The following is a 23,343-nucleotide window of genomic DNA, read 5'->3' as shown; positions in this document are numbered from 1 at the left end:
CCACCCTAGACCTCTCCTGGCCCAAGTTCAGTCTCTTCAGTGACAGGACAAGAGGATATTGCCTTAAGCTGCACCACAGGAGGTTTAGGGTGGACATTATGAGGAATTTCTTCTCAGAAGGAGTGCTTTGACATTAGAATGGGCTGCCCAGGGAGGTGCGGGAGTCAGAGGTGGCTAAGGAAAACCTGGACCTAGCCAAAGTATGGTTGGCACGGTGATGTTGGGTCATATATTTGATTTAGTAAATCTCAGAGGGGTTTTCCATGCGAATTAACTCCAGCTCTGCGTCCCTTGGGCCATCCCCGGGCTGAGGGGGCCACTACCCCGGGATGAGGGTGCCGTTCCCCCGGGATGAGGGGGCAGTTCCCCCGGGCTGACGGTGCCGCTCCCCGGGCTCAAAATGTCACTCCCCAGACTGAGGGTCCCGTTCCCCCGGGATGAGGGGGCTGTTCCCTGAGCTGAGGGTCCCGGTCCCCCGGGCTGAGGAAGCCGCTCCCCGTTCCCCATTCCCCATTCCCCTGCCCGACGCTCCCTCGGGCGGTTCCCGCCGCTGCCCAGCGCGCAGGCGCGGAGCCCCCGCGCTGCGCAGGCGCGTCCCGGCCGCGGCGGCCGCTGAGGGTCGGTCGGTGCCGCTGTCCCGCCCGGCTCTCCCGGCCGGTCTCTGCCCGCGGCTCCGCGATGTCGAGCGACTGCGCGGCGGCGGAGCAGGAGGCGGAGGAGAGAGGCCGGGAGCCGCGCTGTGTGTCGGCGCGGTGCTCCTGGCCCTGCGCGCCGCCGGGCGGCCTGGCCCGGGCGCTGTGCCTGCGGCGGGGTGCGGGGGACGGCGAGCCCGGGTGAGGGCGGCGGGCGGCGAGAGGGGGCGCCGGGCTGGGCCGGGCGGGAGCGGGGCTGAGGGGACAACGCGTGTCGCTTCCCCCCCGCAGCGGCGAGCCCGTGGTGGCGGAGCGGCGGGAGGGCGGCGAGGAGCCCTGCGAGCTGCGGCTGCAGTGCCGGGCCGGCGCCGAGATGGTGTCCGTGGGCATCGTGAGCCAGGCCCGGAACATGGAGGTGTACGTGGGCGAGGAGTACTGCGGCACCGGCCGGGGACAGAGCCGCGGCACCCGCCCGGCCGCGGGGTGAGTGGTGGGTCCCGCACGCTACTCTGTGTGTCTCTGTGAGGTGCTGCTGCTCTTCGAGACCTGATGTCTGTAACAAGGCTGAGAAAACTGAGGTTGTTCAGCCTGGAGAGGAGAAGGCGCCTGGGGAGACCCTAGAGTCTTTCCACTGCCTGGAAAGGATGCGAGAGAGCTGGAGAGGGACTTTGGGCAAGGGCTTGGAGAGATAGGATGGGGGGAATGGCTTCACACTGCAAGAGGGCAGGGTTAGGTGGGATATTAGGAAGAAATTCCTCCCTGTGAGGGTGGGCAGGCCCTGGCACAGGGTGCCCAGAGCAGCTGTGGCTGCCCCTGGATCCCTGGCAGTGCCCAAGACCAGGTTAGACTGGGCTTGGAGCAGCCTGGGACAGTGGAAGGTGTCCCTGCCCATGGCAGGGGTGGCACTGGGTGACTTTTAAGGTTCCTTCCAACCCAGCCCATTCTTGGGTTCTGTGAAAGTCTCTGTGATAAGTAGTTATCTCACACTTCAAAGAACAAGAGAGAAGATTTAAAAAAGAAGTTTTTGTTTTCCCCTTCAATACTTCCTTCCATGCTTTGCCGGGGGAAATAAAGCAATATTTCTGTTTTGTTTTTAAGTCATTACATGGCACATCTGCTGCTTAATTAGCTAACTAGAAACCAACCGACTCAGAGCCTCAGGGAGGATGTGTGAATAATGCACTGAACCTCAAAAGCTTCTCTAGTGTGCAGTGCAAGAACACATACGAGTAATTTTTACATAAATATTTCATAAGATTATTGCAAGTTGTATATAAGCATTAAAGCTGCTATTAGAAAGTAAAAAACTGCTAAAAACTAGAAATTAAAAGTGCTGTTGGAAACTTTAGATCTGCATTAGAAATGTGTTCTAGTCAGTCTTATTTCTTATCTAAATGTTTACCAATGTAGTGTATTTCTACAAAAGAAAAGTACCTTGTAAATTGATGTCACAGCTTGTTTATTTTGTTTTTCTAGTGAAACTGAAGAGGTTACTTTATACCACAAGTACCTTAAGTTTGAATGCCCTGCGGCCTCTTGTAGAATTAAGGTAGGGAGTTGAACAGCATTGTTTTATTTTTCTTCTATCTTTTTAATCACTTAATCGACTAAATTGCATTTCTCTTAGTAAAATTATTGGTTTTATACACTTCATCTCTTCACATAATCACTTAAAAATCTGTTGGCTGCTACTTTGTCTTGATGGCAGAGTGCTCCTTTTAAGTTGGTATCTCAGTTTTCTTTTCATGAAGACTTTATATGATACAGATAATTTAGTCTTAGTGAAAATAACCATAAACCAGATAAAGTGCAGATCTGTGATTAGAGCTGTCAGCTCTGGGGTTAAATAAGTTTGTGAAAATTGTGTGGCCACTACTCTTAAATTTAGCTTAGAAAATCTTTATTTATATTTGGGGCACTCAGGCGCCTCTGTTCCAATCAGAATTTTATGGGGAATAATAGCAAGGAGCAATTGGCTTAATTTCCCTGGAAAAGAGTTCATCATAATTTTCCCCAAGACTCAAAGAACAGTGCATTGTCCCCTATGTACAAAGAAAAACATGACATTTTATTTTCTAACCAAAGTTTTTGGTTTTTTTCCTTCTTGCAATAGCTGCTCTCCTTTGGTGAGAAACACAGAGTACTCATCAGTAAAATAATTCTAGAAGTGAAAGCAGTGTCTGCAAAACTAGCAACTGATTTTCCTTCACTAGGCTCAAGCATAGATCTAGACAGAGTGCAAACTATAATGGAATCCATGGGATCTAAGTTGTCTCCAGGTGCTCAGCAGCTCATGGACATGGTCCGGTGTCAGCAGAAAGTAAGTCACTTTCCCACAAGCACAAACTGGCACTTTATTAGTTAGGAATGCTCTAAAAAGATTTTGGGGATTTTTAATCTGCACTTTCTGCATTTGAATCCTGATTTATCTGTTGCCACTCAAATGAGTGCAACGAGTAAAGATTGTGTTCTCCAAGATGATGATGATGATGGTGATTATTTTTATTATTATTATATGCATTGTTATAATTTTAAGCTTCACTGCCACCCTGCTCTCCTTCTGCCTGTTTCCATTGTCACTGCTGACCATCCCAGGGCATTTTCCCTGGAGTGTTTGGGATCTAGATAGATGGGCTGGTTTCTCTCTTATATGGTCATTATAATAACCATGTCACCTTCAACTAAAAGGAATGTGCTCTCACAGAGCATTTACTTTAGCTCCTAATCCTGCCAAGTGGGCTGTATCAACAGAATCCTGAATCCATCTGATCCTGATAAGTCAGTTTTGGGAACACAGCCTGGTAAAAATGAAGTCAGTAAAGCTCTTTTCTTACTTAGACACTGACAAGATAATTAACACTTCATACTTACAAGGAATGTAGTTCAAAACTACTTTAAAAATCTTTACTAGTAGGATGCTGGGTTATAAAGTATCTATTGTTACTGCTGTATAATTTCCACTATATTGAAATCTCAAGTACTCAAATGGATTTTTCTTCTCATCAGAACAGTTTCCCTCTTGGAGACAAACTCAGTTGGATCATGGGGAGAAATTCTGACTTTGGAGGTGACCATGCAATAGATGGAGTGCACAGTGCAGCTCTGCAGTCATCATTGAGTCCACCAGCCAGTGAACCTTTGCCTGTTAAAAATCATTTAACGAGTGAAGCAGTGTATAAAGATCTAAAAATAACTCGTGATCTGAGCTCAGAGCTACCTGAAAGAGGGAATACTTTGGATTCTGAAGGACTTCCTGCCCAGCAAAATGCAGTCGACCTCAGGAATGATTTGAAAGTTGTGGGATCTTTGCAAGTGCAGCAGCAAGCAGGTGAAACTCCAAACTTGGCCAACCCACAGGTGCTTCTTCCTTTTCTTCAAAACTTGTGCACTCAGGTGAATCACCTTCGGCTCAAGGATGGAGAGAGGCACCTTGGGAAGAGTGCAGTGGCTAAAGAGGAAGGTGTTCAGAGTGCTGGGTGAGTTAACTTTGGTGAATCTCTCAAAGTAGTTTTGGCAAGTTTAAACAAAATGTGTGATGTAAGCATTTTCTTCTCATTAGCAGCAATAGTGAATCTTAGAATATGGGGTTTTGAAGGTTGTGTGGTGATGAACATTACAAATTTTCCATTTCACAATTTTTTTGAATTTAGGAGTTTTTCAGAAGAAATCACATCATTTGTAGTTACAAAACTGTTTTGTATTCTACCTCCATTTAATCTAATTTAAAAAGCATGTTTCTTCATACACATTTAGTTTGTCTTTCTCATGTACTATATTTTCAGTTTGATTACTTTTACCCCTAAATTCTCACATCTTCCCTTTTTTACACTGTGGGCCATAATCTTTCTGCTGTACTTGGTGGGAATCATCCCACTGATTTTCCTGTTCCTCCTCACCTGCATAAACAGTGCAGGTGTCACAGTTAGCTAGTTTGGTACCTCAGGAACAATAGTGGAACTCCTGAGACGTAGGAATCAGGATTTAATGGAGACTGAATATCTCAGCTCCAGTATTTTTAAAGAATGCAGATACAAACCCAGAGAGTTGCAGAGTTTGGATGACTCTTGAAGCACTTTTGCTGACAAGAGCAGTCTTCCATGCTGACAGAATAGCAACTGTGTATATTGTTGACTTGTGTGGATTTTGTTTATTGTAATTAAGCTCTCTAATGCCTATTTGAATCTTTGAAAAAACAAGGTTGAAAGAAGATGACTACATACAGTAGCATGTTTATGAAAAAAAAAAAAAAAGATTTAAAAGTGTGGCAGGCAGGGTACTTTGCTTTTGCTAGAAACCTAATGCCTTCCAAAGTTCATTGCCTAATAAATGAAATTTTGCATTTAACAGATATTCAGGTGCCCAGATCTCTATATTGCCCCTTGTCATTAAGAAACAGGTTATACTTATTCTCATCTTTGTTCTTCTTACAGAGTGGAACAACAGCCTATTTGCTCCTACTTGGAAAAGATAATTTCAAAGAACCTGGATTTGATGGAGAAGAAACTAATGGACTATATTGACTGCCAAATCCAGGCTCTTCAGACACACATAGACAATAAAATGTTTCTCTTGATGGACTTGGTTCAGAACTCAAAACCAAACAGAATTTCCCAAGCACATTATGATTCTAACGAGGGGTTTTCTAATGGAGAGAGATAGAGGGATTCACAGGTAGGATTTCAGTGTGAATACCTGGAGTAACTACACTTTACAAAGCTTAGTATTTATGCAGTTCAAACTATGAAGAACCTCAGTGTTGTTAACTTGCATTTTGTTACTGTAATTCTATCCACTGTTGTACACACTTGTTAGTTTTATGAAAGATCTTAAGAATGTGTTTTTTCCTAAATATAAGAGTTTTGTATGCCCTTTGTGGCTTATTTATTTAAAGAGCATTGCTAGAAGCTGTATGAACAGTCCCCTAGTTCCTGTTTCAACAATGAAGTACTCTAAATAAACTGAGTTACTGCTTATCTTTTTACCTACATGTACTCAGCTCACTTTTTTTAGTTGTATTAATTTTGATGTGAAGTGTGTTGTCAGCAGGAGGCAGTATGTTCTTTTGCTTTATTGGCACTCCTGTTGAAGACATTTCTTGTTCCATCTCTAAAAGGAAGCTTGGATTGTCATTGCCTAATTTGGACACTTTTTGAGTTGTCTTTACAGAGCTGGGGGAATGTGAACCCAGCCTGGGTTCTTTGGAAGCCTTGTGGGCTGTACAGGCACCTAAATTAGGAGTCCAGGCTCATTGAGATACCTGAAACAAGACTCTGATACTTCTTTCCCTCCTAAGCTAGCTGAGTGTGCAGGAGCAAGTGAAATGAATGCATAGTCAGCAGGCTTTATCCAGGTTTCATTATCCTAGGAAGTGCAAGTACTTCATCCATGGTTCCTCTCAAGTGGATGTTGCTCCCAGACAGGATGTGCTGGGGTAGCTCCAGAGTTTTCCTTACTGCATCACAGTTCTTTTAACCCGTTGGGATCAGTTTTGCTGTCATGTGGGGAGGTGGGAATGTGGTTCCAAATCCCTCTTGTGTGGCAGGTTGAGTTTTAAACTTCATTCTGTTTGTTGCTCTTGGATTCTGGGTGCACCGTTTCAATTGGAGGGTGTAGGGACTTCATGGTAACCCCCTCAGTTGGGTGCAAAGCATTTTTGGCAAAAGTTGTTGATGGGGAAGCAAATGTTGACTCAAAATCAGCATAAGCATGTCTAAGCCACTATCTCTATTTACTCAGCCTGATGTTTCCTTCTCCAGGAAAAGTGATGTATTTTGAAGGCTGTCTGATCCTGGTGGTAGTAAACACACAGACGCAGATCTGGGAGAGGATAATCTGCTTTGTAAAGACATCTTGCAGTTGTCCCTGATCTTAACTCCTGCCAGGTGCAGTTTCAAAGTGATTCAAAAAGAGAAAAATATATTTTTTTTTAAGACAAAAGGATCTTAATTATCTTGTACTTCATACCTGTAAAGGCATAAAATCTATCCTGAGGTACACACACGTTTTCAATTCAGTAACTTGAGATAGAGTATTAAATTGAGATGGTTTTGGGTTTGGATTTTTTATTTGATAATGAAGTTGAAATTAATTTCTGAGTGTTGAGTTCCAATGCTGTTAATTTAATGATTTTTTTATTTTTTCCCTCTTCTCTCTCTGGGTGACAAATATGAATAGCAGTTGACACTAAGTAGAAATCTCCAGAAGTAGTTAAAATGAGCTCTGGATGTTTTGATAGCTGTATCCTACCTGTTGCTTGTGATGCTTCAGTATCACAGCTACTACAATGAGAATGTTTGAAATTAAAACCACAAATGCCAGAGTGTAGAAGTTGTATTGTTGCAGGTTTGGTGTTTTTTCAGCTTCCACTTCTGTGCAGAGAGAAAAATAAAGTGTTGTAAGTTTAGAATACTGTATGATTTAACTGGGAATTAAATAAGCATTTTTTCAGATATTTTCATTTGACATGACCCACACAGAGTGCAAATCCTGAATAGTAGTACTGAAGAGTTGTAAAAATTGCTAATAAAACAATCCTGCAGATCATCATGATGTTCAATTCTTTGGTATTGCTGCAGCCAAGTTTCTGCCATGCAGTGATGTCACCATGAGAAAGATTTGAGACATTTGCTGAAGCAAAGTTGGGAAAAAAAAACCAGTTTATGGTTTCAGTGGTTTCCTATCTGCTCCTCAGCAAAATTCATTCTGCTTTATAATATTTGCACTTGAATATTTGTGAGTTACAGATGTGTTCACTTCCACACATATGGATGCAAAATCTTTCACTATTGAAATAAATGGGAACATATCTAAAATGTTGCTAGAGTTCAGAAAGGTTAATAATTAAAAAAGAAAATACTCTAATTGCTATCAAGAGCAAGATTAATTCTAAATATTTCCTAGCTCTGATACCTGAAAGCAAGTGGCCCAGTGTGCGTTTCTCAGGTGCAGCTTTGGGCTCCATAAAAGAGCAATGAGCACAGTGGGAGTAGCAATACAAGCTTTTAAAAATAGCTTTTCTGTATTTTGTAGTTTCTCTTTGGTCTCAGTACCTGACCATTGCAGATCAGACTGCAAATGGCACCAAAGCTTAGTTGTCTTACAGACTACTCTGCAGCTCTGATTTAAAGGCATGGTGCTTTTGGTTTCTGCTCTCAAGACTCCTTTTTCCTCCTGCTCTGTGCATGCAGTGGGGGGATTTAACCTGGCCTAGAGTCAGTCAGCTGTGTTTATTATCTGGAGTACCAACAACAAAACTGAGTGAAGAGCACACATATATATATTTTTTTTATTTTTCCCCTCTCACCTGAGTGCTCAGCAGCCCTGAGATCTCTTTTCAGGCGGATGGGACCCACCACAGTGTTGGTTTTCCATGTGTAGGGAGAGATGTCTCTTTTCTGCCTGGAGATGCAGCCTCTGGCACAGCGAGAGTTGGTGGTGTTGCTGTCACAGATCACAATGTCACACTGCAGATAAACTGATGGGAAGCTCCTCAGGAACCTGAAGGCCCTAAATTTGAATCTTCCATGATTTTCAAATGCTGGGTAGGTTACCACAGTGTCATCTTTATTGCAGCTGCAAAAGGATGTACAGATCTGTTAAAACAGTCCACTTGGAATAATCATTCTGGCTAAGTCTGTGAGCCAGAAACGTGAGCTGTAACTACAGCATTTAACCAGGGCACTGTTCCTACATGTGGGCATACAGTGATGTGCTTTTTTGCCTTTGCCCAGCATGATGTGATGCATATTTTTCCTAGCTCTAGCTCTGTGGAATATCTTTAAATTTGTCTGCAACTCACTTCAAATCACAGTCCCACTAAGGAAGGTAAGTGGAAGAGAAAAAAAAAAAAAAAAAAAATTAAAAAAAATAGAAGAAGTGCAGTTGACATTTAGTTAGGAGACTGTAATAAAATCAGCCTTACCCACTCCTGATTAGGTCATATGTCAGTGATCCAAAACCAGGCTGTGGAGATGCAGTGCAGGTATCAATGAACACCTGGAGATTTGGGTCAGTGGAATGAAGAGTCGCCTCAGCAAAGAGAGTTTGGTTCAAGTCTACGTAGTATGGGGAGTATTGTATGGGCTTGGAGAACTGATCTGACTCGTAGAAGGCCATGCTGACGTTGTACCTGCCCCCAGCAGCCAGCTTTTGGATGGCATTGTTTGTTGTGATGTAGATGAGCTCCAGGGTTTCGTTGTTGCTCATTCTGCACTGAGCTATGATCTCGGTGTTCCTCTGGCGGGTGATGGTGCTGCCAGCTGGAGCCAGGGAGATGGTGTTGGTGTAAGTGATGCTGTGCCCTTCATCCTGGGAAAGGAACCGTGCCAGGTGCTCAGCTGGGGTTGCACCAGCACAGCAGTTGAAAGGAATTGTAGCTAAACTTACACACCTGCCCAGCTGTGCTTATCAGAGTCTTGGAAATGTGAAAAAGGCTGCAGCCAAAAAATCTTTTTAACCCTCCTCTTATTTTTTTCTAAACACTGAACCAATCCAGGCAGCAACAAGGTTAAGGAATAGTGCATGGAGTGTGGGAAGTACCAAAGCTATGCTCCAGTCACCCTTATCAAAACAGTGCTATCAAGTGGCTCTTGGGAATCTTTTGGGGGTTAATTTGTGTGGATTCTCCCATACTTCTTTTGAAAGGGTCATTGATGTACTTCAAGACAGGAAACATGGAATGGGATGAGCTGAGTGAAAACAAAATCAATGTACTCACATGCTATTTATACACTGCTTTTATCAGCTCTTATTTTTCCTAAGCTCTCGTTAGCTTATTCATATTTTCATCCCCTTTACCTTTTTGATTGTTCCACAGCTGGCCAATGGGAAGGAGAAGATCACTGAATCTGTTACAAGTGGTCTGCAAGATGGATCATTCAGCTGCAGGTGAGCTTCCCTAAAGCCAAGGGAGGCCAGGTAAGACTTGCTCAGAACAATTCTCATGCTGTCTGAGGAGCATGTAAGGGTTGCTGCCATTGAAAAAGAATCAAACAAAACCAAGAACACATTAGGACAAACTGCAGTGGTCCTTTCTCACTTTGTCTTAATCCTTGAACCTGTCACGTGATTCTGGATTTGTCAGTGAAAAAGTTCATGCCCACTTGAGATCATGCAGAAGTTGCACCAAAATTTCGTGCTCAGAATTAGAGCAAAACCCCATAAAACTCATGCAGAAAGCTTAATTTAAAACCCAGTAACACAGGAGGGTCTCTGCATTTTTAAAAGGGAAAATGAATCAAAGTGCTGGTGCAGAATGGTAAAGAAATTGATTTATCTCAGGCACTGAGTCTTTAGAAACTCCTTTGCACCTCAGGTAATGGGAAGATGGGCATGCAAGGATAGAGGACCAATAAGGAAAGTAAGGCCCAGCTCAGGGGAAAAGGAAATTACAACACACCTGAACTCTGACTGACCAGTGCAGACCAGGAAAATTCCTGAGTGCCTTAGGCAACAAAACCATTTAACTAACCAGACAATAGTTTATCTTGGCATCTTAGCATGGTAACAATGCCTGTTTTGTACAAAAGAAGGAAAACCTCCGATTTTAAGTGGTGCCAGCCAGAAAAAAAGCACCCAAAAGTGAAAGAACTGTTTTTCTTTTGCAAATGGGTCAGGAAGTAACTTATGCTCTATAGGTGAGATAATGTGGGATTTTTGTGTGTAAAAGGGGTTAAAAGACTACCAATAAAAAGGATTAACTCTTCAGTATCAACCATCAGTTCTTTTGGATGTTTTTAAGAGAAGAATCACATCATAAAAAGAATCAGCATGCTCTCCATGTAGCAGGGGCACTCACTGTTGGGCTCCGTGGGACCTGGCAGGGGAGCAGTGGAATACTGAGCTGAAAATCCTCTGTAGGAGTTGGTGTCATCTGTGGACAGCACAACTGTCATTGTGTTTGAAGAAGACTCAAATGTGGGCTGGGCACGCCCACACACTTTCCCCAACAATCCAGAGCCAGTGCTGGGGCCATCATAGACTGCTGTGAAGTCAAGCTGGCAGTATTTGTCCAATTCCAGGCTGCAGACAGAGGAAAAATCATTACAGGGAGATCTGAGTGCAGCTTTGGTTGTACTGGAGAGAGGATCCAGTGCAGATAAAGTGTCTGAGAGTTCCACTCAGCTGAGGTAATGGAATGGAGAGCAGAACACCACAAATGGACATTGTTAAAACCAAATAAAACATATTGAAAATATTGTGTTTCTCAAAATAATTTTTAAAGTGTAGGGTTGGCTTCTGAAACCTCTTGAGTGTATCACAGAGGAAGATTCTTGCAATTTTTCACCAGTGGAGGGTGGATTCTCCCAGAATTAGAGATGGACCCTGGCCAGAGATGCTCAGAGCATATTCCACCCTGTGCAGTGTTTATCATCTCAGGGGGCAGTGGTCAAGGTAATGATTTCCTGTGGAATCCTGAACATTTCCTACTGAACTCTTGCAGGGCATCCTGCAGTCTGAATAGCTGAAGAAATGGACCTGCCCCTCCTGGTTGGTCACCTGAGATGTTTTCTGCATTTCCCTGACTGGCACTGCAGCTGCTTTAGGGTAATGTACAGGGATGTGAAACAATCATTTTATCATAACAGTTTATCATAACCCTTTATTTTAAAAGTGTACATAGGTTCTAAAAGTTAAAAAGCACCTCTTCCTGTGTTTAACAAAGTAATGCCTTTAAACAGAATGTATCAAGAGAAACAGAGCATTTATAATTGTATGTATAAATAGGGATATATAAAAAATATATATTTTTATATATATACATAAATGAATATAAATAGGGAATTTACTCACAAAAAATCTTGGAACTCCAAGTTTATCTTTGTGTTTTTTGGTGCTTGTATGTGCCAGACACAGTATTTGAATTGAGGGTAAGGTGCTGGGTAGTTGGGGCTGCTGAATGTCCCATTGGGACCAGTTAATTGTCCCCCACAATTTTCATCTCCTGAAAAGAAGAGGAGATATATTGGTAACAGAATAAGTCATATAATGAGTCATTAAAAAAACCCCCAAACCTGATGTAACTATCAGGATTGATTCTTTAGGACTCCAGTCCTTTGGAAATGATTAAAGATACTAAAAATGGAAATTCTGTAGGGAATTTGAGGTGGAATTACAAAATGGAGCCAGTGGTCACTATTTGTGTGATGACACCTGAGCTGACTGTGGATCAGTTAACTTTGGTACTGGCAGCAGCTTAGTGAGAGCCACATTTATCCACATTTTGGATAAATTCAGTGCCCTCTTGAAAAACTGCACCAGCCATACATGATCTGTATGGAAGTGCAAAATCTGCAAGTATGAGAGAGATTTTGCTTGACAAAGGTGAAAAAAAAATCATGTCAGTGAAACCTCAGACAAATGTAGACTAGAAATAGGGCAGAATCTTTCAGCAGGAAAATTAAAGACTGGAGCAACACGAACTAAGATTTGGTAACTACTCTGTAAAATTAAGTTTTTAAGAGCTTAATACCATGCCACCAGGTCAGCAGAAGCAAAGGGGCTGGTCACAAGCTAAGATTGATTTTGTCCAAGCTATTCTTGTCTTTCAAAAGAAAAAGAGTAAGGAGCTTTTTGAATTAAAATCCTTACTGGCTTCTGTGATCTGTACTTGGCAGGAGTTCTGACTAGATGGTCAAATTCTCCTGGGTAAATGCTGTAATATTTGCAAGCTGAGTACATTTCATAGAAGTCTGGAAGTAAAAGTAAAGTCCCATAATGTCACCTTTGCCATCACTTTTCTAAGTTAAATTTAACTTTTCTGGATCTCTGCAAACACATTGCTTGTGCCTCTTTCCCTGATTTTTGCCATTTTCTGAGGCCTGAAAACGTGAGTGAGACTGATTTAAGTTTTTTAAAAATATCTTTCATTGCTGCAGTTCAGATGTTATTTAATGGCTTACTTGATCCTGGTGAGAAGAAGTAGTAGTAGACAAAGAAGTTTCGTGTGAAAGGCACGGAGTTGGTGGTTATGAGAAAAGTTAAACTGTCTGAGGATGATTCAAGCACTGGGACTGCATCTGTGTCATCACACACTTGTCCAAGGAGAGGTGAAGCAGTGGAGGGACCATCAAACACTTTGATGCTTTCTGTTTCACAGCTTGAAGAAGGAGCAAATCTATTGGGAAAAGCACAGTGAGAATCACCTGAGCTCCTTGGCAGACACACAGGCTCCTAGGAAATGTGCACAGGGGCTGGGGCAGTCCCACAGACACAGGCTGGGTGGAGAATGGCTTGGGAACAGCCCTGAGGGGATGGATTTGGGGGTGTTGGTGAATGAGAAACTCAACATGACCCAAAAGTGTGCATGTGCACTCCAAAAATGAATGGCAGATTATTGAGAGAGGTGATTCTTCCCCTCTGCTCCCATGGGACCCCATCTGGAATGCTGCATCCAGCCCTGGGAGCCCAACACAGGAAGGATGTGCTGGAGTGAGTCCAGAGGAGGCCATGGAGCTGCTCCCAGGGCTGGAGCCCCTCTGCTCTGGGACAGGCTGGGGGTGCTCACCTGGAGAGGAGAAGAATCCAGGGAGAGCTCAGAGCCCCTTGCAGGACCTAAAGGGGCTCCAGGAGAGGGACTGGGGACAAGGGATGGAGGGACAGCACACAGGGAATGGCTTCCACTGCCAGAGGGCAGGAACAGATGGGATTTGGGGAAGGAATTCTTCTCTGTGAGGGTGGGAGGCCCTGGCACAGGGTGCCCAGAGCAGCTGTGGCTGCCCCTGGATCCCTGCAGTGCCCAAGGCCAGGTTGGACAGGGCTGGGAGCACCTGGGACAGTGGAAGGTGTCCCTGCCATGGCAGGGGTGGCACTGGATGAGAATTACCTCACATCCAACCCAAACCATTCTGGGATTCACTGGAGGGCACAACACAGATTCAATGGAGAGAAATATTTAGAGGCAATACATTTCTGTGCTATAGTCTAGTGAAATGGAGCAGTACAAAAGCATCTGTAGGAAATACTTACTTAAAATGGGAGAAAACAATCCTAATTGTTTGATTTGCATTCCTCTGGATTTGCCAGGTGCAGTCTGCATTTGCATTTAGGTCAATCCTTAATGCTTTGTTGGGCTCATGAAGTGAAGCCCCACAGCGAGGCGCCCCTGTAGAACAACAGCAACCACAGGAACAGCTTGCAAGGATATCTCTCAAGTTTTCTCTTGCAGTAAATATTTAATCCTCTACATGCAAAAACTGGGAGAGTCCATCATCAAACAGATATTTAAAATGTGCTAATTTTAAAAAAATTATTTATATTATTTCATTTTATGAAATCTGATGAATCAGATGGTAAAATAATATTAAAAAGCCATGGTTTATCCTGGTTTTCCCAGTAGCAGAGAAAAGGATCAAGCCAGTAGCACAATTGGAAATGCCAAGCACTGCAGGACACCTCATCATTTCCAAACCTTTTCAGCAAGGTTTGTCACCACAAGCAATTCAGGCCTTGGGACTTTTAAGTACCCTCATGAAAAAACCCCACAACTCAACTCTGTCTGACATCACTGACACTAATTGATAGGTTAGGAAGTAGTTGAAGTAATGGCAATTGGATAGGAAACTTTGGAGAAAGTTTATAATCCACTCTGAGAGTAAGATCTCCTTTCTGCTTTAATATTAAGTATAAAAATAATGGTCTAAAGCAGTCAGAAGAATTTTCTGTAGAGCGCATGCAGGCCCAGAAAATTAGGTCAGGCTTTCTGATGGACTCCAGAGGGAATAGAAAGGCTGAGGAGAGACTTTTACCATCACAAATGAAACCCCTCTCTGTAAGAGCATTACAGGTCAGTCCTACCCTCCTGCACTCTCTGAGGTTCTGGGTCAGACAGCAGTGGAGCAGCTCTGCTGCAATATTTCATTATCCTGCAATAGCCACCCTCCTTCAGTCAGCCACATTGCTGATCTGGGCACAGAATGGGGATCCACACCGAGCAGCAAACAGCTCTTTATTGCTTCTGGTTGAACAAAGGAAAAATGAACAAATCTCTTTCAAAAAGCAAACACTCCCCAATTAATCTCCTGATTTCTGTTATTGCAATATAGCGTTAATTTATAAAAGGAAATTTACATTGCAGGTAAAAACTGCTTCAAAATCAAGTTCTTAAATTAAAATAACTGTCACAGGGTGGACTGTATATAATATTTTTTTTATTATTTACCATTTTTAATGCTTGCAGCCACATTTAGGTGTCACTATCATGCCATCAGCACATTAAAATTAGATTCACTTTTAGAAGTGTTCAACATTTTGCCCTTCAGTTGCCTATATAAGACCTATTGTGCAGAAATCAATAAAATATCACAGATAAACAGATTTCCATACCTGTGAATTCCACTGAGTTGCTTTCAGGGAGAGCCAGAGCAGTGCAGAGAGGCAGGAGGAGGAGCTGCCTGAGCAGCTGCATTTTGAGGGCAGCTGGGGAAGGAAGGCTCTGGCTTTCCTGACTTTTATACCTCCTGCTATTTCACAACCATCCTGTCCTGTGGTACCAAGAGGGAGGGTTTAATCTGCAGTCACTGTTTCTTTTTAACAGATATAAATGAGAAAGTAACAGGTGGGCCCATTTTTTAAACAGGCACTGTGTGGAGGAAGTTTAAAGTGCTTTTGTCAGCTCTCAAAGCACATTTTCCAGCGGATTTCATTGAGAGGCTGTTTGAGAATGTTGTGGAAGGGATTGACAGACCCCCTTGAGACACATTTGCAGGTTTTTTACACATTTCAGTTTTCTCAGCACTGCTCAGCAGGAGTTTGCTTTCTCCCACCTTCATTTTGACACCTCTCCCTTTAGGTTACACTGGGCAGATCATTCCCTGTCCTTGCTGAGGATTGCAACTGCTGTAAAAGAGTTGTCATGAATATATTGCTGAAACACCCAGGGATGAGCAGGGCCAGATTGCCACAGATTAAAAGGAGAAGATTGCACTGCAGCCACTCTGCAGACAGGAATTTCTTAGCCCCACACTTGGAGCTCCAGAAGGAAAAAAGGAGTCAGCCTTTCCTCCCTGAGGCAAGGAAACAAGCACAGCCCTGAAAGCCTGAATTCCTTTCAGCACAGCTTTAACAAAGTACCTGTTCCAAGATATTCACCCTATTTTAAGGTGAATAAGGACCAAAAGTCTGAAAAAATTACAGAGTAGTGCAGAGTATTTCAGTGCAGCAGTGAGTTTGCCAGTCCTTAAAGCTCCTGAGGCTGTGCCAGTGGCCCAGGTGTGCTGTTACCTGGCCTTGGGTCAGGCTGGTACCTGGGGTGGGAGCAGCCAGGGCTCCCTCAGGAGCTGAACCCACAGCTGTGCAAACAGGGCTTCTTCCAGCTTGACTAGAAAATAAAGTCAAGACCTTCTTGAAACACAGTCAGGTGCTTTTCTTCCATTGTAATTTTTTTTTTTTGACAAAACCATTTTCTTTTATAAGCAAACTGGTATATATAATGCATTTGTAATGATACTGTATTTCTAATCTCAGACCTATGCCTTCTTTAAAACAACTCTCTGATTTTTAACTCACTTTAAGGATTTTGAATGGAACTGTCTGTTCATTCTGAAATGTACTTACCCTGCCTTTGAGTGTGGAGGCACTAAATAGATGTCTAAAGATGTTGCACTGCATTTGAATTCCCTTTGGCTTCTGGAAATGCTCAATTTGCATTTGCTCTGTGTAGCCTTTTATTTCTCAAACCCACACACGTGTACTTGCAAGGAATTTTCAGATGTCAACATCCCTTTTGTGCCTGGTTGTGACTCTGCAGTGAGTGTGTGAGCTGGCAGGAGGATCCCTGCCAGTCAGTGCCGTGTCCTCCAGAACCCAATGCCCTTTGCATCAATTCCTGTGAGAATCAGGGCACAGGGTTAGGACTGTGGTGGAGTTTTGTGTGAACTGAAGGAACATTGAGAAGGAAGCAAAGTCTTGAGTAAAAACAGGCCGTCAATCCAATTATTTTTTGCCACTGAGTGTTTATTGAAGTTCAGGCTTTTACAGATCCGAAAAATCTGAAATTTAGCAACCTAAGTTCATCTAAGATTAAATACCTTTAGATTTACACCCACTAGTCTATTTTTAGAAATCAGCAGCCGATCTTGGAACACAATCAACAGGTCTAGAGGTGCTCAACATAATCAGAAACATCATTACTGGGGGGCAATGACAATAACAACACGGTCATCTGTGCTTCTCCTGACTCTCCTGGTCCCTAGGATGGGTCTGGGAACTGGGATGGGTCTGAGAGGAGGGAACCCGTTCCCTGGGATGGGTCTGAAAGGAGGGAACCTGTTCCCTGGGATGGGTCTGAAAGGAGGGAGCTTGTACCCTGGGATGGGTCTGAGAGGAGGGAACCTGTTCCCTGGGATGGGTCTGAGAGGAGGGAACCTGTTCCCTGGGATGGGTCTGAAAGGAGGAGGAGGAGGAGGACGAAGGTTGCACCCTGACACGTTGCACCGTATGCAGACTCTGGAGTTTACAGGAGCTCTGTAACGGAGCTGGAGGAGCCTCTGGCCTGATGAAGGCTGATTCCCACAGGTTGGGTCATACACACACCTGAAAAGGGAAACAAAAACCAAGCCCACATATAAATAATCGTGTAAAGATTGTGGCGTGCTCACTAAGCCCGTTTGTTTCCTCGGTTGCAAGAAGCTTTCTTCCACAAATGTCCAGCTGTGATGTTAATCACAGCTCACAGCACTGGAGCCCTGTCCATTCCATGCCACTGCCTGGGATTTGGGTGTCTGTTGGTGCAATGTGCATCCCAACACACACAAATGTCACACATGTAAAGCACAACGTGGAATTCTGGCAGTGAATATTAAATCACATTGTAAGCTGTACAGTGATGAGTTAGTGGAATTTTACTGCACATTTTGCTATGGTTCATGCTTAATTGAAACAAAAGGACAGCCCTGGAAAGAAGGATTTTGAATTTTTTGGAAGCTTAGAGCTGTCCATGAAGGATTCCCCTGGGCAGCCAAGACAGCACCAGCATCCCAGCCCCTCTGATGTGTTTGAAACCCTGCCAGCATCACCTGGTGCCATAAATCAGCGACTCCAGCAAGAATGGCTCCAGGGACATCTGGATCAACAGACATGCACCAAGAATGTCTGTCTGTTTCCAAGAAATAGTGGTCTTTTGCAAAATTTTAGTGTGATTAGTAATTGGAAGTATGGGTATGACTGAGTAGTCAAATCCAGTTGTACCTGAGCAATTGAAGTGTGTAACAACATGATGTGAAATCATGTTTGGGGTTTCCCAGCTTGGCTGGGGCATCTCACCTGATTAAATAATATTTATTCATGCATGAATAAATATTTACCCTTCCAATGTTACTCCTGGCATCCCAGGTCTCCTTGGCTGGCAGACGCGATTTAGGTACTGCAGCAACAACCGCCTCACAAACTCAGGCACAGGAATGAGCTCTGCTGCAGGGGGAGGAATTGAATGTTGATTAGCCAGAGGTGAGCACAGAGCAGAATGCAGCAGGTATTTTACTGCAATTTTTTTTTTTTTTTTTACTGCATATGTATTTAAATACTGGCTTGCTTTGCAAATTTAAATGTGGGTCTGGAATGGCAGCTGAGTGGGGAGGAAATGAATTTCTCTCTCTTTGATGGTGTCCCATTAAAAGCTCATTTCTCCCTCCTACAACTAACAACTAACCCTGAGGTAACTCCTTGGTCTTGTTCTCTCCTGGAAGAGGGGGAATTTGCCAGATCATGAGATGTCTCTGCCTGTGAGACCTCCAGAGCACAGAGCAGAGCTGGCAGGCTATGGGGGGACATTTTAAATGGCTTTTGACCATAAATGATGCAGACCTGGGGCAGCTGATCCCCTTGGCACTCACCACTGAGGATGGTTCTACTGCCAGCCCTGTGTAAGCAGTGTGTGATCCCTGGCTGAGCTGGGGCATTCCCAATCTCTCTGCCTGCATCCAGCCTCTTCCCTGCACTCAGATCCCCTCTGCCAATGAACTTCCCAGCTCTGCCAGCCCTTCCCAGCTCACATCTCTTACCCAGGGTATCCTGCCCTTAGGAAGAGAAGTCATTTTAAAGAAGAAAGAATCAAATACCTTACCTGAGCCTGTAGTTGCTGCAGTTGTCTGTGGATTGGCTTTTAATGAAAATAGAGAAGGTTAAAAAGTGAGCTGATCGAGGAGAAGATGTGCTTTTATGCCATCAGTTAATAAACATTGTAATGAGCAGAACACATTAGGACTAGGAAATATTATTAGCAACAGTTTTGAGGAATAGAATTGTCATGGACAAAGGTTTCATATTAAAGAAAGTGTGGGGGCTTGAGTACTACAAGTGACATATTGCTGGCATTAATGGGAACAAGATTTAATTCTGTTTGTCCCTCTGTGTGGGGTGATAACCCCATGCTCAAATGCCTGCTTTGCACCTGAAGTTCAGTTTCTTGTGTGTTTTATCAAAGCAGCCAAGTGCCTTTTATCAAAGTGTAGCTGCTATGGCCAGACTCTAAAATAAACCCTGGCTCTGCTCTGTGAGCAGCTGAGACAGAACATTATCAGCTAGTGAGCAGAATTTGCAATTCAGTGTTCTCAAAAGACAAAGCCCACTGTGGAAAACTAAGGTTCAAAGCAAATACCACTGAATATGTCCAAAGGATTCCCACTGCCTCAACTTCCAGTGGGGATGCAGCTTTGGAAGTGCAGGGGGGCTGGCTTTGTAGGAGTGAGGCGATCTGGAGGAAATCTGAATTTATGCTGGTGTGGTGTGTCTGCCCCAGTGAATCCCAGCTCCTTAGAACTTGTAGCAGAGCAGGTATTCCTCCCATATCGATGCCAACAGTTCAGCTCCCTTGATTTGTATGGAAGCCAAAAGAAATTATCCCTAAATTTCAATATTAATTTGATGAGGTGATGCATGGAGACAGGGAGCTTTGCCAGCACATCATCAGATCCCAGCTTTGGTAGGGAATTAAGGGAATAAACCAGGGTAAATCTGCTTCATTTACCAGTGGCATTGGCTTTTGTTTCAGGAGTTGGAGGGACTGATGCAGCGGGTGAGCTTGTCACTGTGAGAAGAGAAAAGATGAAGTTAAACATTGTCTGTGTTCTAATACATGGATGACTCACATGAAATATAGTGCAGTGTCCCCCACTGCAGAAAGGACCAGAAATAAATACCTGGGTTTTCAGCTGTCATGAGCTCAGTTGTGACTGTCAAAGAGAAAACAAAACCACACTTCAGTGTCTGTTCCATTGTTGTGTGGGCACAGCCAGGGCTGGCAAGGGGGGGTGGAGCAGGATTTTACTCAAGCTGATGCTTGGTCCTGAAATTCTGACCAATACACCGAGGTCATACACACCTGCTGCTCCAGGTGTGGTCTCTCCTGCAGGGGCTGATCAGAGACACGAGAGGAAACAAAACTTCAGGTTAAAATCTGCTTTCCCAGAGCTGGGCAGGTGAGAGATACCCAAACCTCAGGAGACTCCAAGTCTCACTTGGGGGCTGGACAATGTTCCAGAGAGGGAGGAAAACCCATCCCTGCGCTGCCTCTGAGCATGGCTCAGCCCTGGGAGCCTGGGGCTGTTTGCTAAACACCAGTTTGGGCTGCTGGGATCCAGTTTCTGACATGCAGTGCCTGCCCAGAGCCGTGTGCTGGCGAGGGCTGGGGTGCCTTGGTGGGCACTGAAGCTGCCCACCCCCATGGCAAATACATCCCAGAGTGTGCAGGGATGGGCATGCAGCTCTGGGAAGGATGATTTTCTGGGAATGGGATGACCAAGAGCAAATCTGAGTTTGTATTGATGTAATCTGCCCCATCCAGTTCTAATTGATGAAATTATATTGTTGTGGAGGCAGGGAGGCAGTCAATACATGATCAGAGCATGGCAGACAGCCAAACATGTAAAGCAGAGCAATCCTGCATTACTTACAGGTGGTAGTGTCTGCTGGTGCAGCAGTGGATGCTGGTGCAGCAGTGGATGCTGCTGCTGTGAGAAAGAAAAGGTGAATTTAAATATTGTCTACATGTTACATGTATTTTTTTCCCCTGACACCCACAGCATGTAGGCCATAGTTACTCTTTATTACTTACTAGGGGTAATGTCTGCTGGGGCAGTACTAGGAGAGATTGTTGCTGCGAGAAAGAAAAGGTGAAATTAAATATTAAGTGTATATTTTTGCTTTGAAACTTGTAGCATGTAATCCAGAGTAACACTGTATTACTTACTGGTGGTGATGTCTACTGCTGCAGTACTAGGAGAGATTGTTGCTGTGATTAAGAGAAGGTGAAATTAAATATTCGGCGTATTTTTTTTGCTTTGAAACTTGTAGCGTATAATCCAGAATAACACTGTATTACTTACTAGTGGTGATGTCTACTGCTGCAGTACTAGTAGAGCCTGTTGCTGCGAGAAAGAAAAGGTGAAATTAAATATTAAGTGTATATTTTTGCTCTGAAACTTGTAGCATGTAATCCAGAGTAACACTGTATTACTTACTGGTGGTGATGTCTACTTCTGCAGTACTAGTAGAGCCTGATGCTGTGAAAAAGAAAAGGTGAAAGAAAAGAAAAAAGAAAAGAAAAGGTGAAATTAAATTTTATATGCATTTTAAATGTTTTTTTTTTCCCTAAAGACTGACAGCATGTACACCACAGTAATGCTATTTTACTTACTTGTGGCTACATCTGCAGGTTCAGCAGTAGAAGAGGCTGTTGCTGTGAGAAAGAAAAAGAAGAAAAGGTGAAATTAAATTTTATGTGTATTTTAAATGTATATTTTTTTCCTCAAGACTGATAGCACGTACACCACAGTAATGCTATTTTACTTACTTGTGGCTATATCTGCAGGTTCAGCAGTAGGGGAGACTGTTGCTGTGAGAAAGAAAAGATTAAATTAAATATTGTGTGCATTTTAAATGTATATTTTTTCTACCAAGACCCATGGCATATAAGCCAGAGTAATGCTGTATTACTTAATGCAGAACGAAAAGGTGAAATTAAATATTGTCTGCATTTTAACTGGATACTTTTCCTCTGAGACCTACAGCCTTTCCTGTTTATAGGAAATCAGGGCTTAGATACAACAGTGATAGAACAGTGATTTTTCTGGGATACCTTGCAATTTAAGGAATATTGGCTTGGGTTTGTTTTTTCCCCTCCTTTAAATACTGCCTGGTCCAGCCTCTCTCCCCAACTTTGCTTCTTCGCTGAGACAATGAGCTAGCAGTTGGCTGATTTTGAGGTTCATTCATTTACTTTCATCCTGATTTTGAGGTTCATTCATTTACTTCAATCCTGTCAATGTAATCCATTTTGCCCAAACTCAAGCCCTGCTATTAGATTTTATGGCATTGTGTCTGTGTCTTACCTTCAGGTGTGGAAAGATTTTCTGCAGCCGCGGTTGTCACCTCTGCTATCAGTTCAGCAGGTAAGGCTTTTGGTTCTGTAGTATTGGCAACAGCTGTGAGAAAGGGGAAGAAAAGTGGAAACAAGAGGGAAAGAGCCCTCAGGGGAGGCTGGAATCAGCTCTTGGTGTATTGAAATGCCTTCAGATTCCTTGGGGTTCACAACGTGCCCCCTCCTCACAGCGGACTCTGTCTGCAGCACTCACAGCTCCCACCTCCCTGCTGGCAGGATGGCCAAATTCATGGACAAACATGAGCTGAGCTGAGAGATGCTGATTTGGCAGCAGATTTTGGCTTCTCCACTGAAGTCCTGTCCCAACCACATTTTTCTGACCTGCTGCATGTTGTGCAAATGCCCTTTACCTGTCTGCGGCGTAATTGGGATTTCTGATGTCCTGCTCTCTTCTGGGGTGGTGGTGGGAGGGAGGGAGGCTGAAAGGGAGAGAAATTAAAGGGCTGCAAGCAGCAATTAAAGGCTTAAGAGGGATGTCAAGAGCTTGTGATTCTATATGGTAGAAAACACTTCTCTGACTGTGGATTATGGAGAGCATAATTAACCCCTAGATATCCCAAGAAACAGGAGCAGAGCCTGTACTTTAAGGTTTCCATTGTGTTATGATTATTTCAGAAAAAAAAATTGAATCAGAAACTTAGACTTGGGGTGTAAAGACTTGCCTCATGTTTTCATTAATTATTAGTAGGTAAGTGGTAAATGCAGTTTGTACTAGCGATGCAAAGAAATAATGAAAATATAAAGAAACAATGTTGCAGTGGGTGAATAAATAGTAATTTGGAGCAATAAATTGTAATTCAGAGCATGTGCCTCTGTAGAAAACTGTCTGCCAAGGAGCTCTAATCGTATTATTTTCTGAGTTAGAAATTAGACTCTGAGCACTGGGGAGACTCCTTACAGAGCTAATTTTGGGACTCCTGTCCCAAAATCTCAGCCTTACCTGTTGGTGCAACAGTGGAGTGGATTGCATCTGTGAACAACAAAAAAACGCAAGAATTTACTTTATTGGGCAGTTATTTATATTATATATTTATGACAAGAATTATTTTTTGTCCACTCACACATGCCTGGCTCACCCCTGGCTGGCCGCTATTTTCTCCTTACTCTTTGCCTTTGTTATTTTGGGGGTTGGCTGTAATCAGATATTGACTAAAGTGGTCCTGAACTACCTGCTTTTCACTGTTTTCATACCCAGGGCTTGCTGTCCCATGTTGTTATTTTGTGCAAGGATTCCTTTTGCTCCTCAGTCACAGACTCAAACAGAAGAACCCCACCTCCACTTTTCCGCCCTGATTTCCAAGCTCTACCCTGATGTTCCTTGCATTTACAGTGAACAGC

The 23,343-nt window shown here is 43.5% G+C and overlaps 2 protein-coding genes across 3 annotated transcripts; one reads left to right on the top strand and one right to left on the bottom strand.

The window, feature by feature from the left end:
- Positions 1 to 610: 610 nt before the first annotated feature.
- On the top strand, positions 611 to 5,619 carry LOC311156660 (ATPase PAAT). 2 transcript variants are annotated; one of them, XM_084210781.1, is made up of 6 exons: positions 611 to 833; positions 924 to 1,115; positions 2,109 to 2,181; positions 2,746 to 2,952; positions 3,639 to 4,108; positions 5,063 to 5,619. In XM_084210781.1, the coding sequence occupies exons 1-6, from the start codon at positions 679 to 681 to the stop codon at positions 5,289 to 5,291; spliced, it is 1,326 nt and encodes a 441-aa protein (XP_084066907.1). In that variant the 5' UTR covers positions 611 to 678; the 3' UTR covers positions 5,292 to 5,619. The 2 variants fall into 2 exon arrangements, with proteins under 2 accessions (XP_084066907.1, XP_084066908.1); XM_084210782.1 differs by lacking the exon at positions 924 to 1,115.
- Positions 5,620 to 5,757: 138 nt separating this feature from the next.
- Positions 5,758 to 15,036, bottom strand: LOC311156659 (CUB and zona pellucida-like domain-containing protein 1; the record flags this gene model as incomplete). The annotated part of the gene is made up of 9 exons (XM_084210780.1): positions 5,758 to 7,000; positions 7,936 to 8,204; positions 8,554 to 8,939; positions 9,429 to 9,601; positions 10,429 to 10,652; positions 11,424 to 11,574; positions 12,533 to 12,747; positions 13,599 to 13,734; positions 14,955 to 15,036. The coding sequence occupies 9 exons, from the start codon at positions 15,034 to 15,036 to the stop codon at positions 6,840 to 6,842; spliced, it is 1,797 nt and encodes a 598-aa protein (XP_084066906.1). The 3' UTR covers positions 5,758 to 6,839.
- Between the last annotated feature and the right edge of the window lie 8,307 nt (positions 15,037 to 23,343).

The sequence above is a fragment of the Fringilla coelebs genome (genome assembly GCF_963513975.1).
Source record: "Fringilla coelebs genome assembly, chromosome: 8".
Taxonomy (NCBI): domain Eukaryota; kingdom Metazoa; phylum Chordata; class Aves; order Passeriformes; family Fringillidae; genus Fringilla; species Fringilla coelebs.
Note: the sequence above shows the minus strand (reverse complement) of the source record. Positions and strands in the feature narration are given on the sequence as shown.

Coding starts and splice junctions, on each gene's coding strand:
- LOC311156660 (XM_084210781.1), top strand. CDS start 679: ATGTCGAGCGACTGCGCGGCGGCGGAGCAGGAGGCGGAGGAGAGAGGC. Junction 834..923: donor GCGGGGGACGGCGAGCCCGG/GTGAGGGCGGCG, acceptor TCCCCCCCGCAG/CGGCGAGCCCGTGGTGGCGG. Junction 4,109..5,062: donor GAAGGTGTTCAGAGTGCTGG/GTGAGTTAACTT, acceptor TTCTTCTTACAG/AGTGGAACAACAGCCTATTT.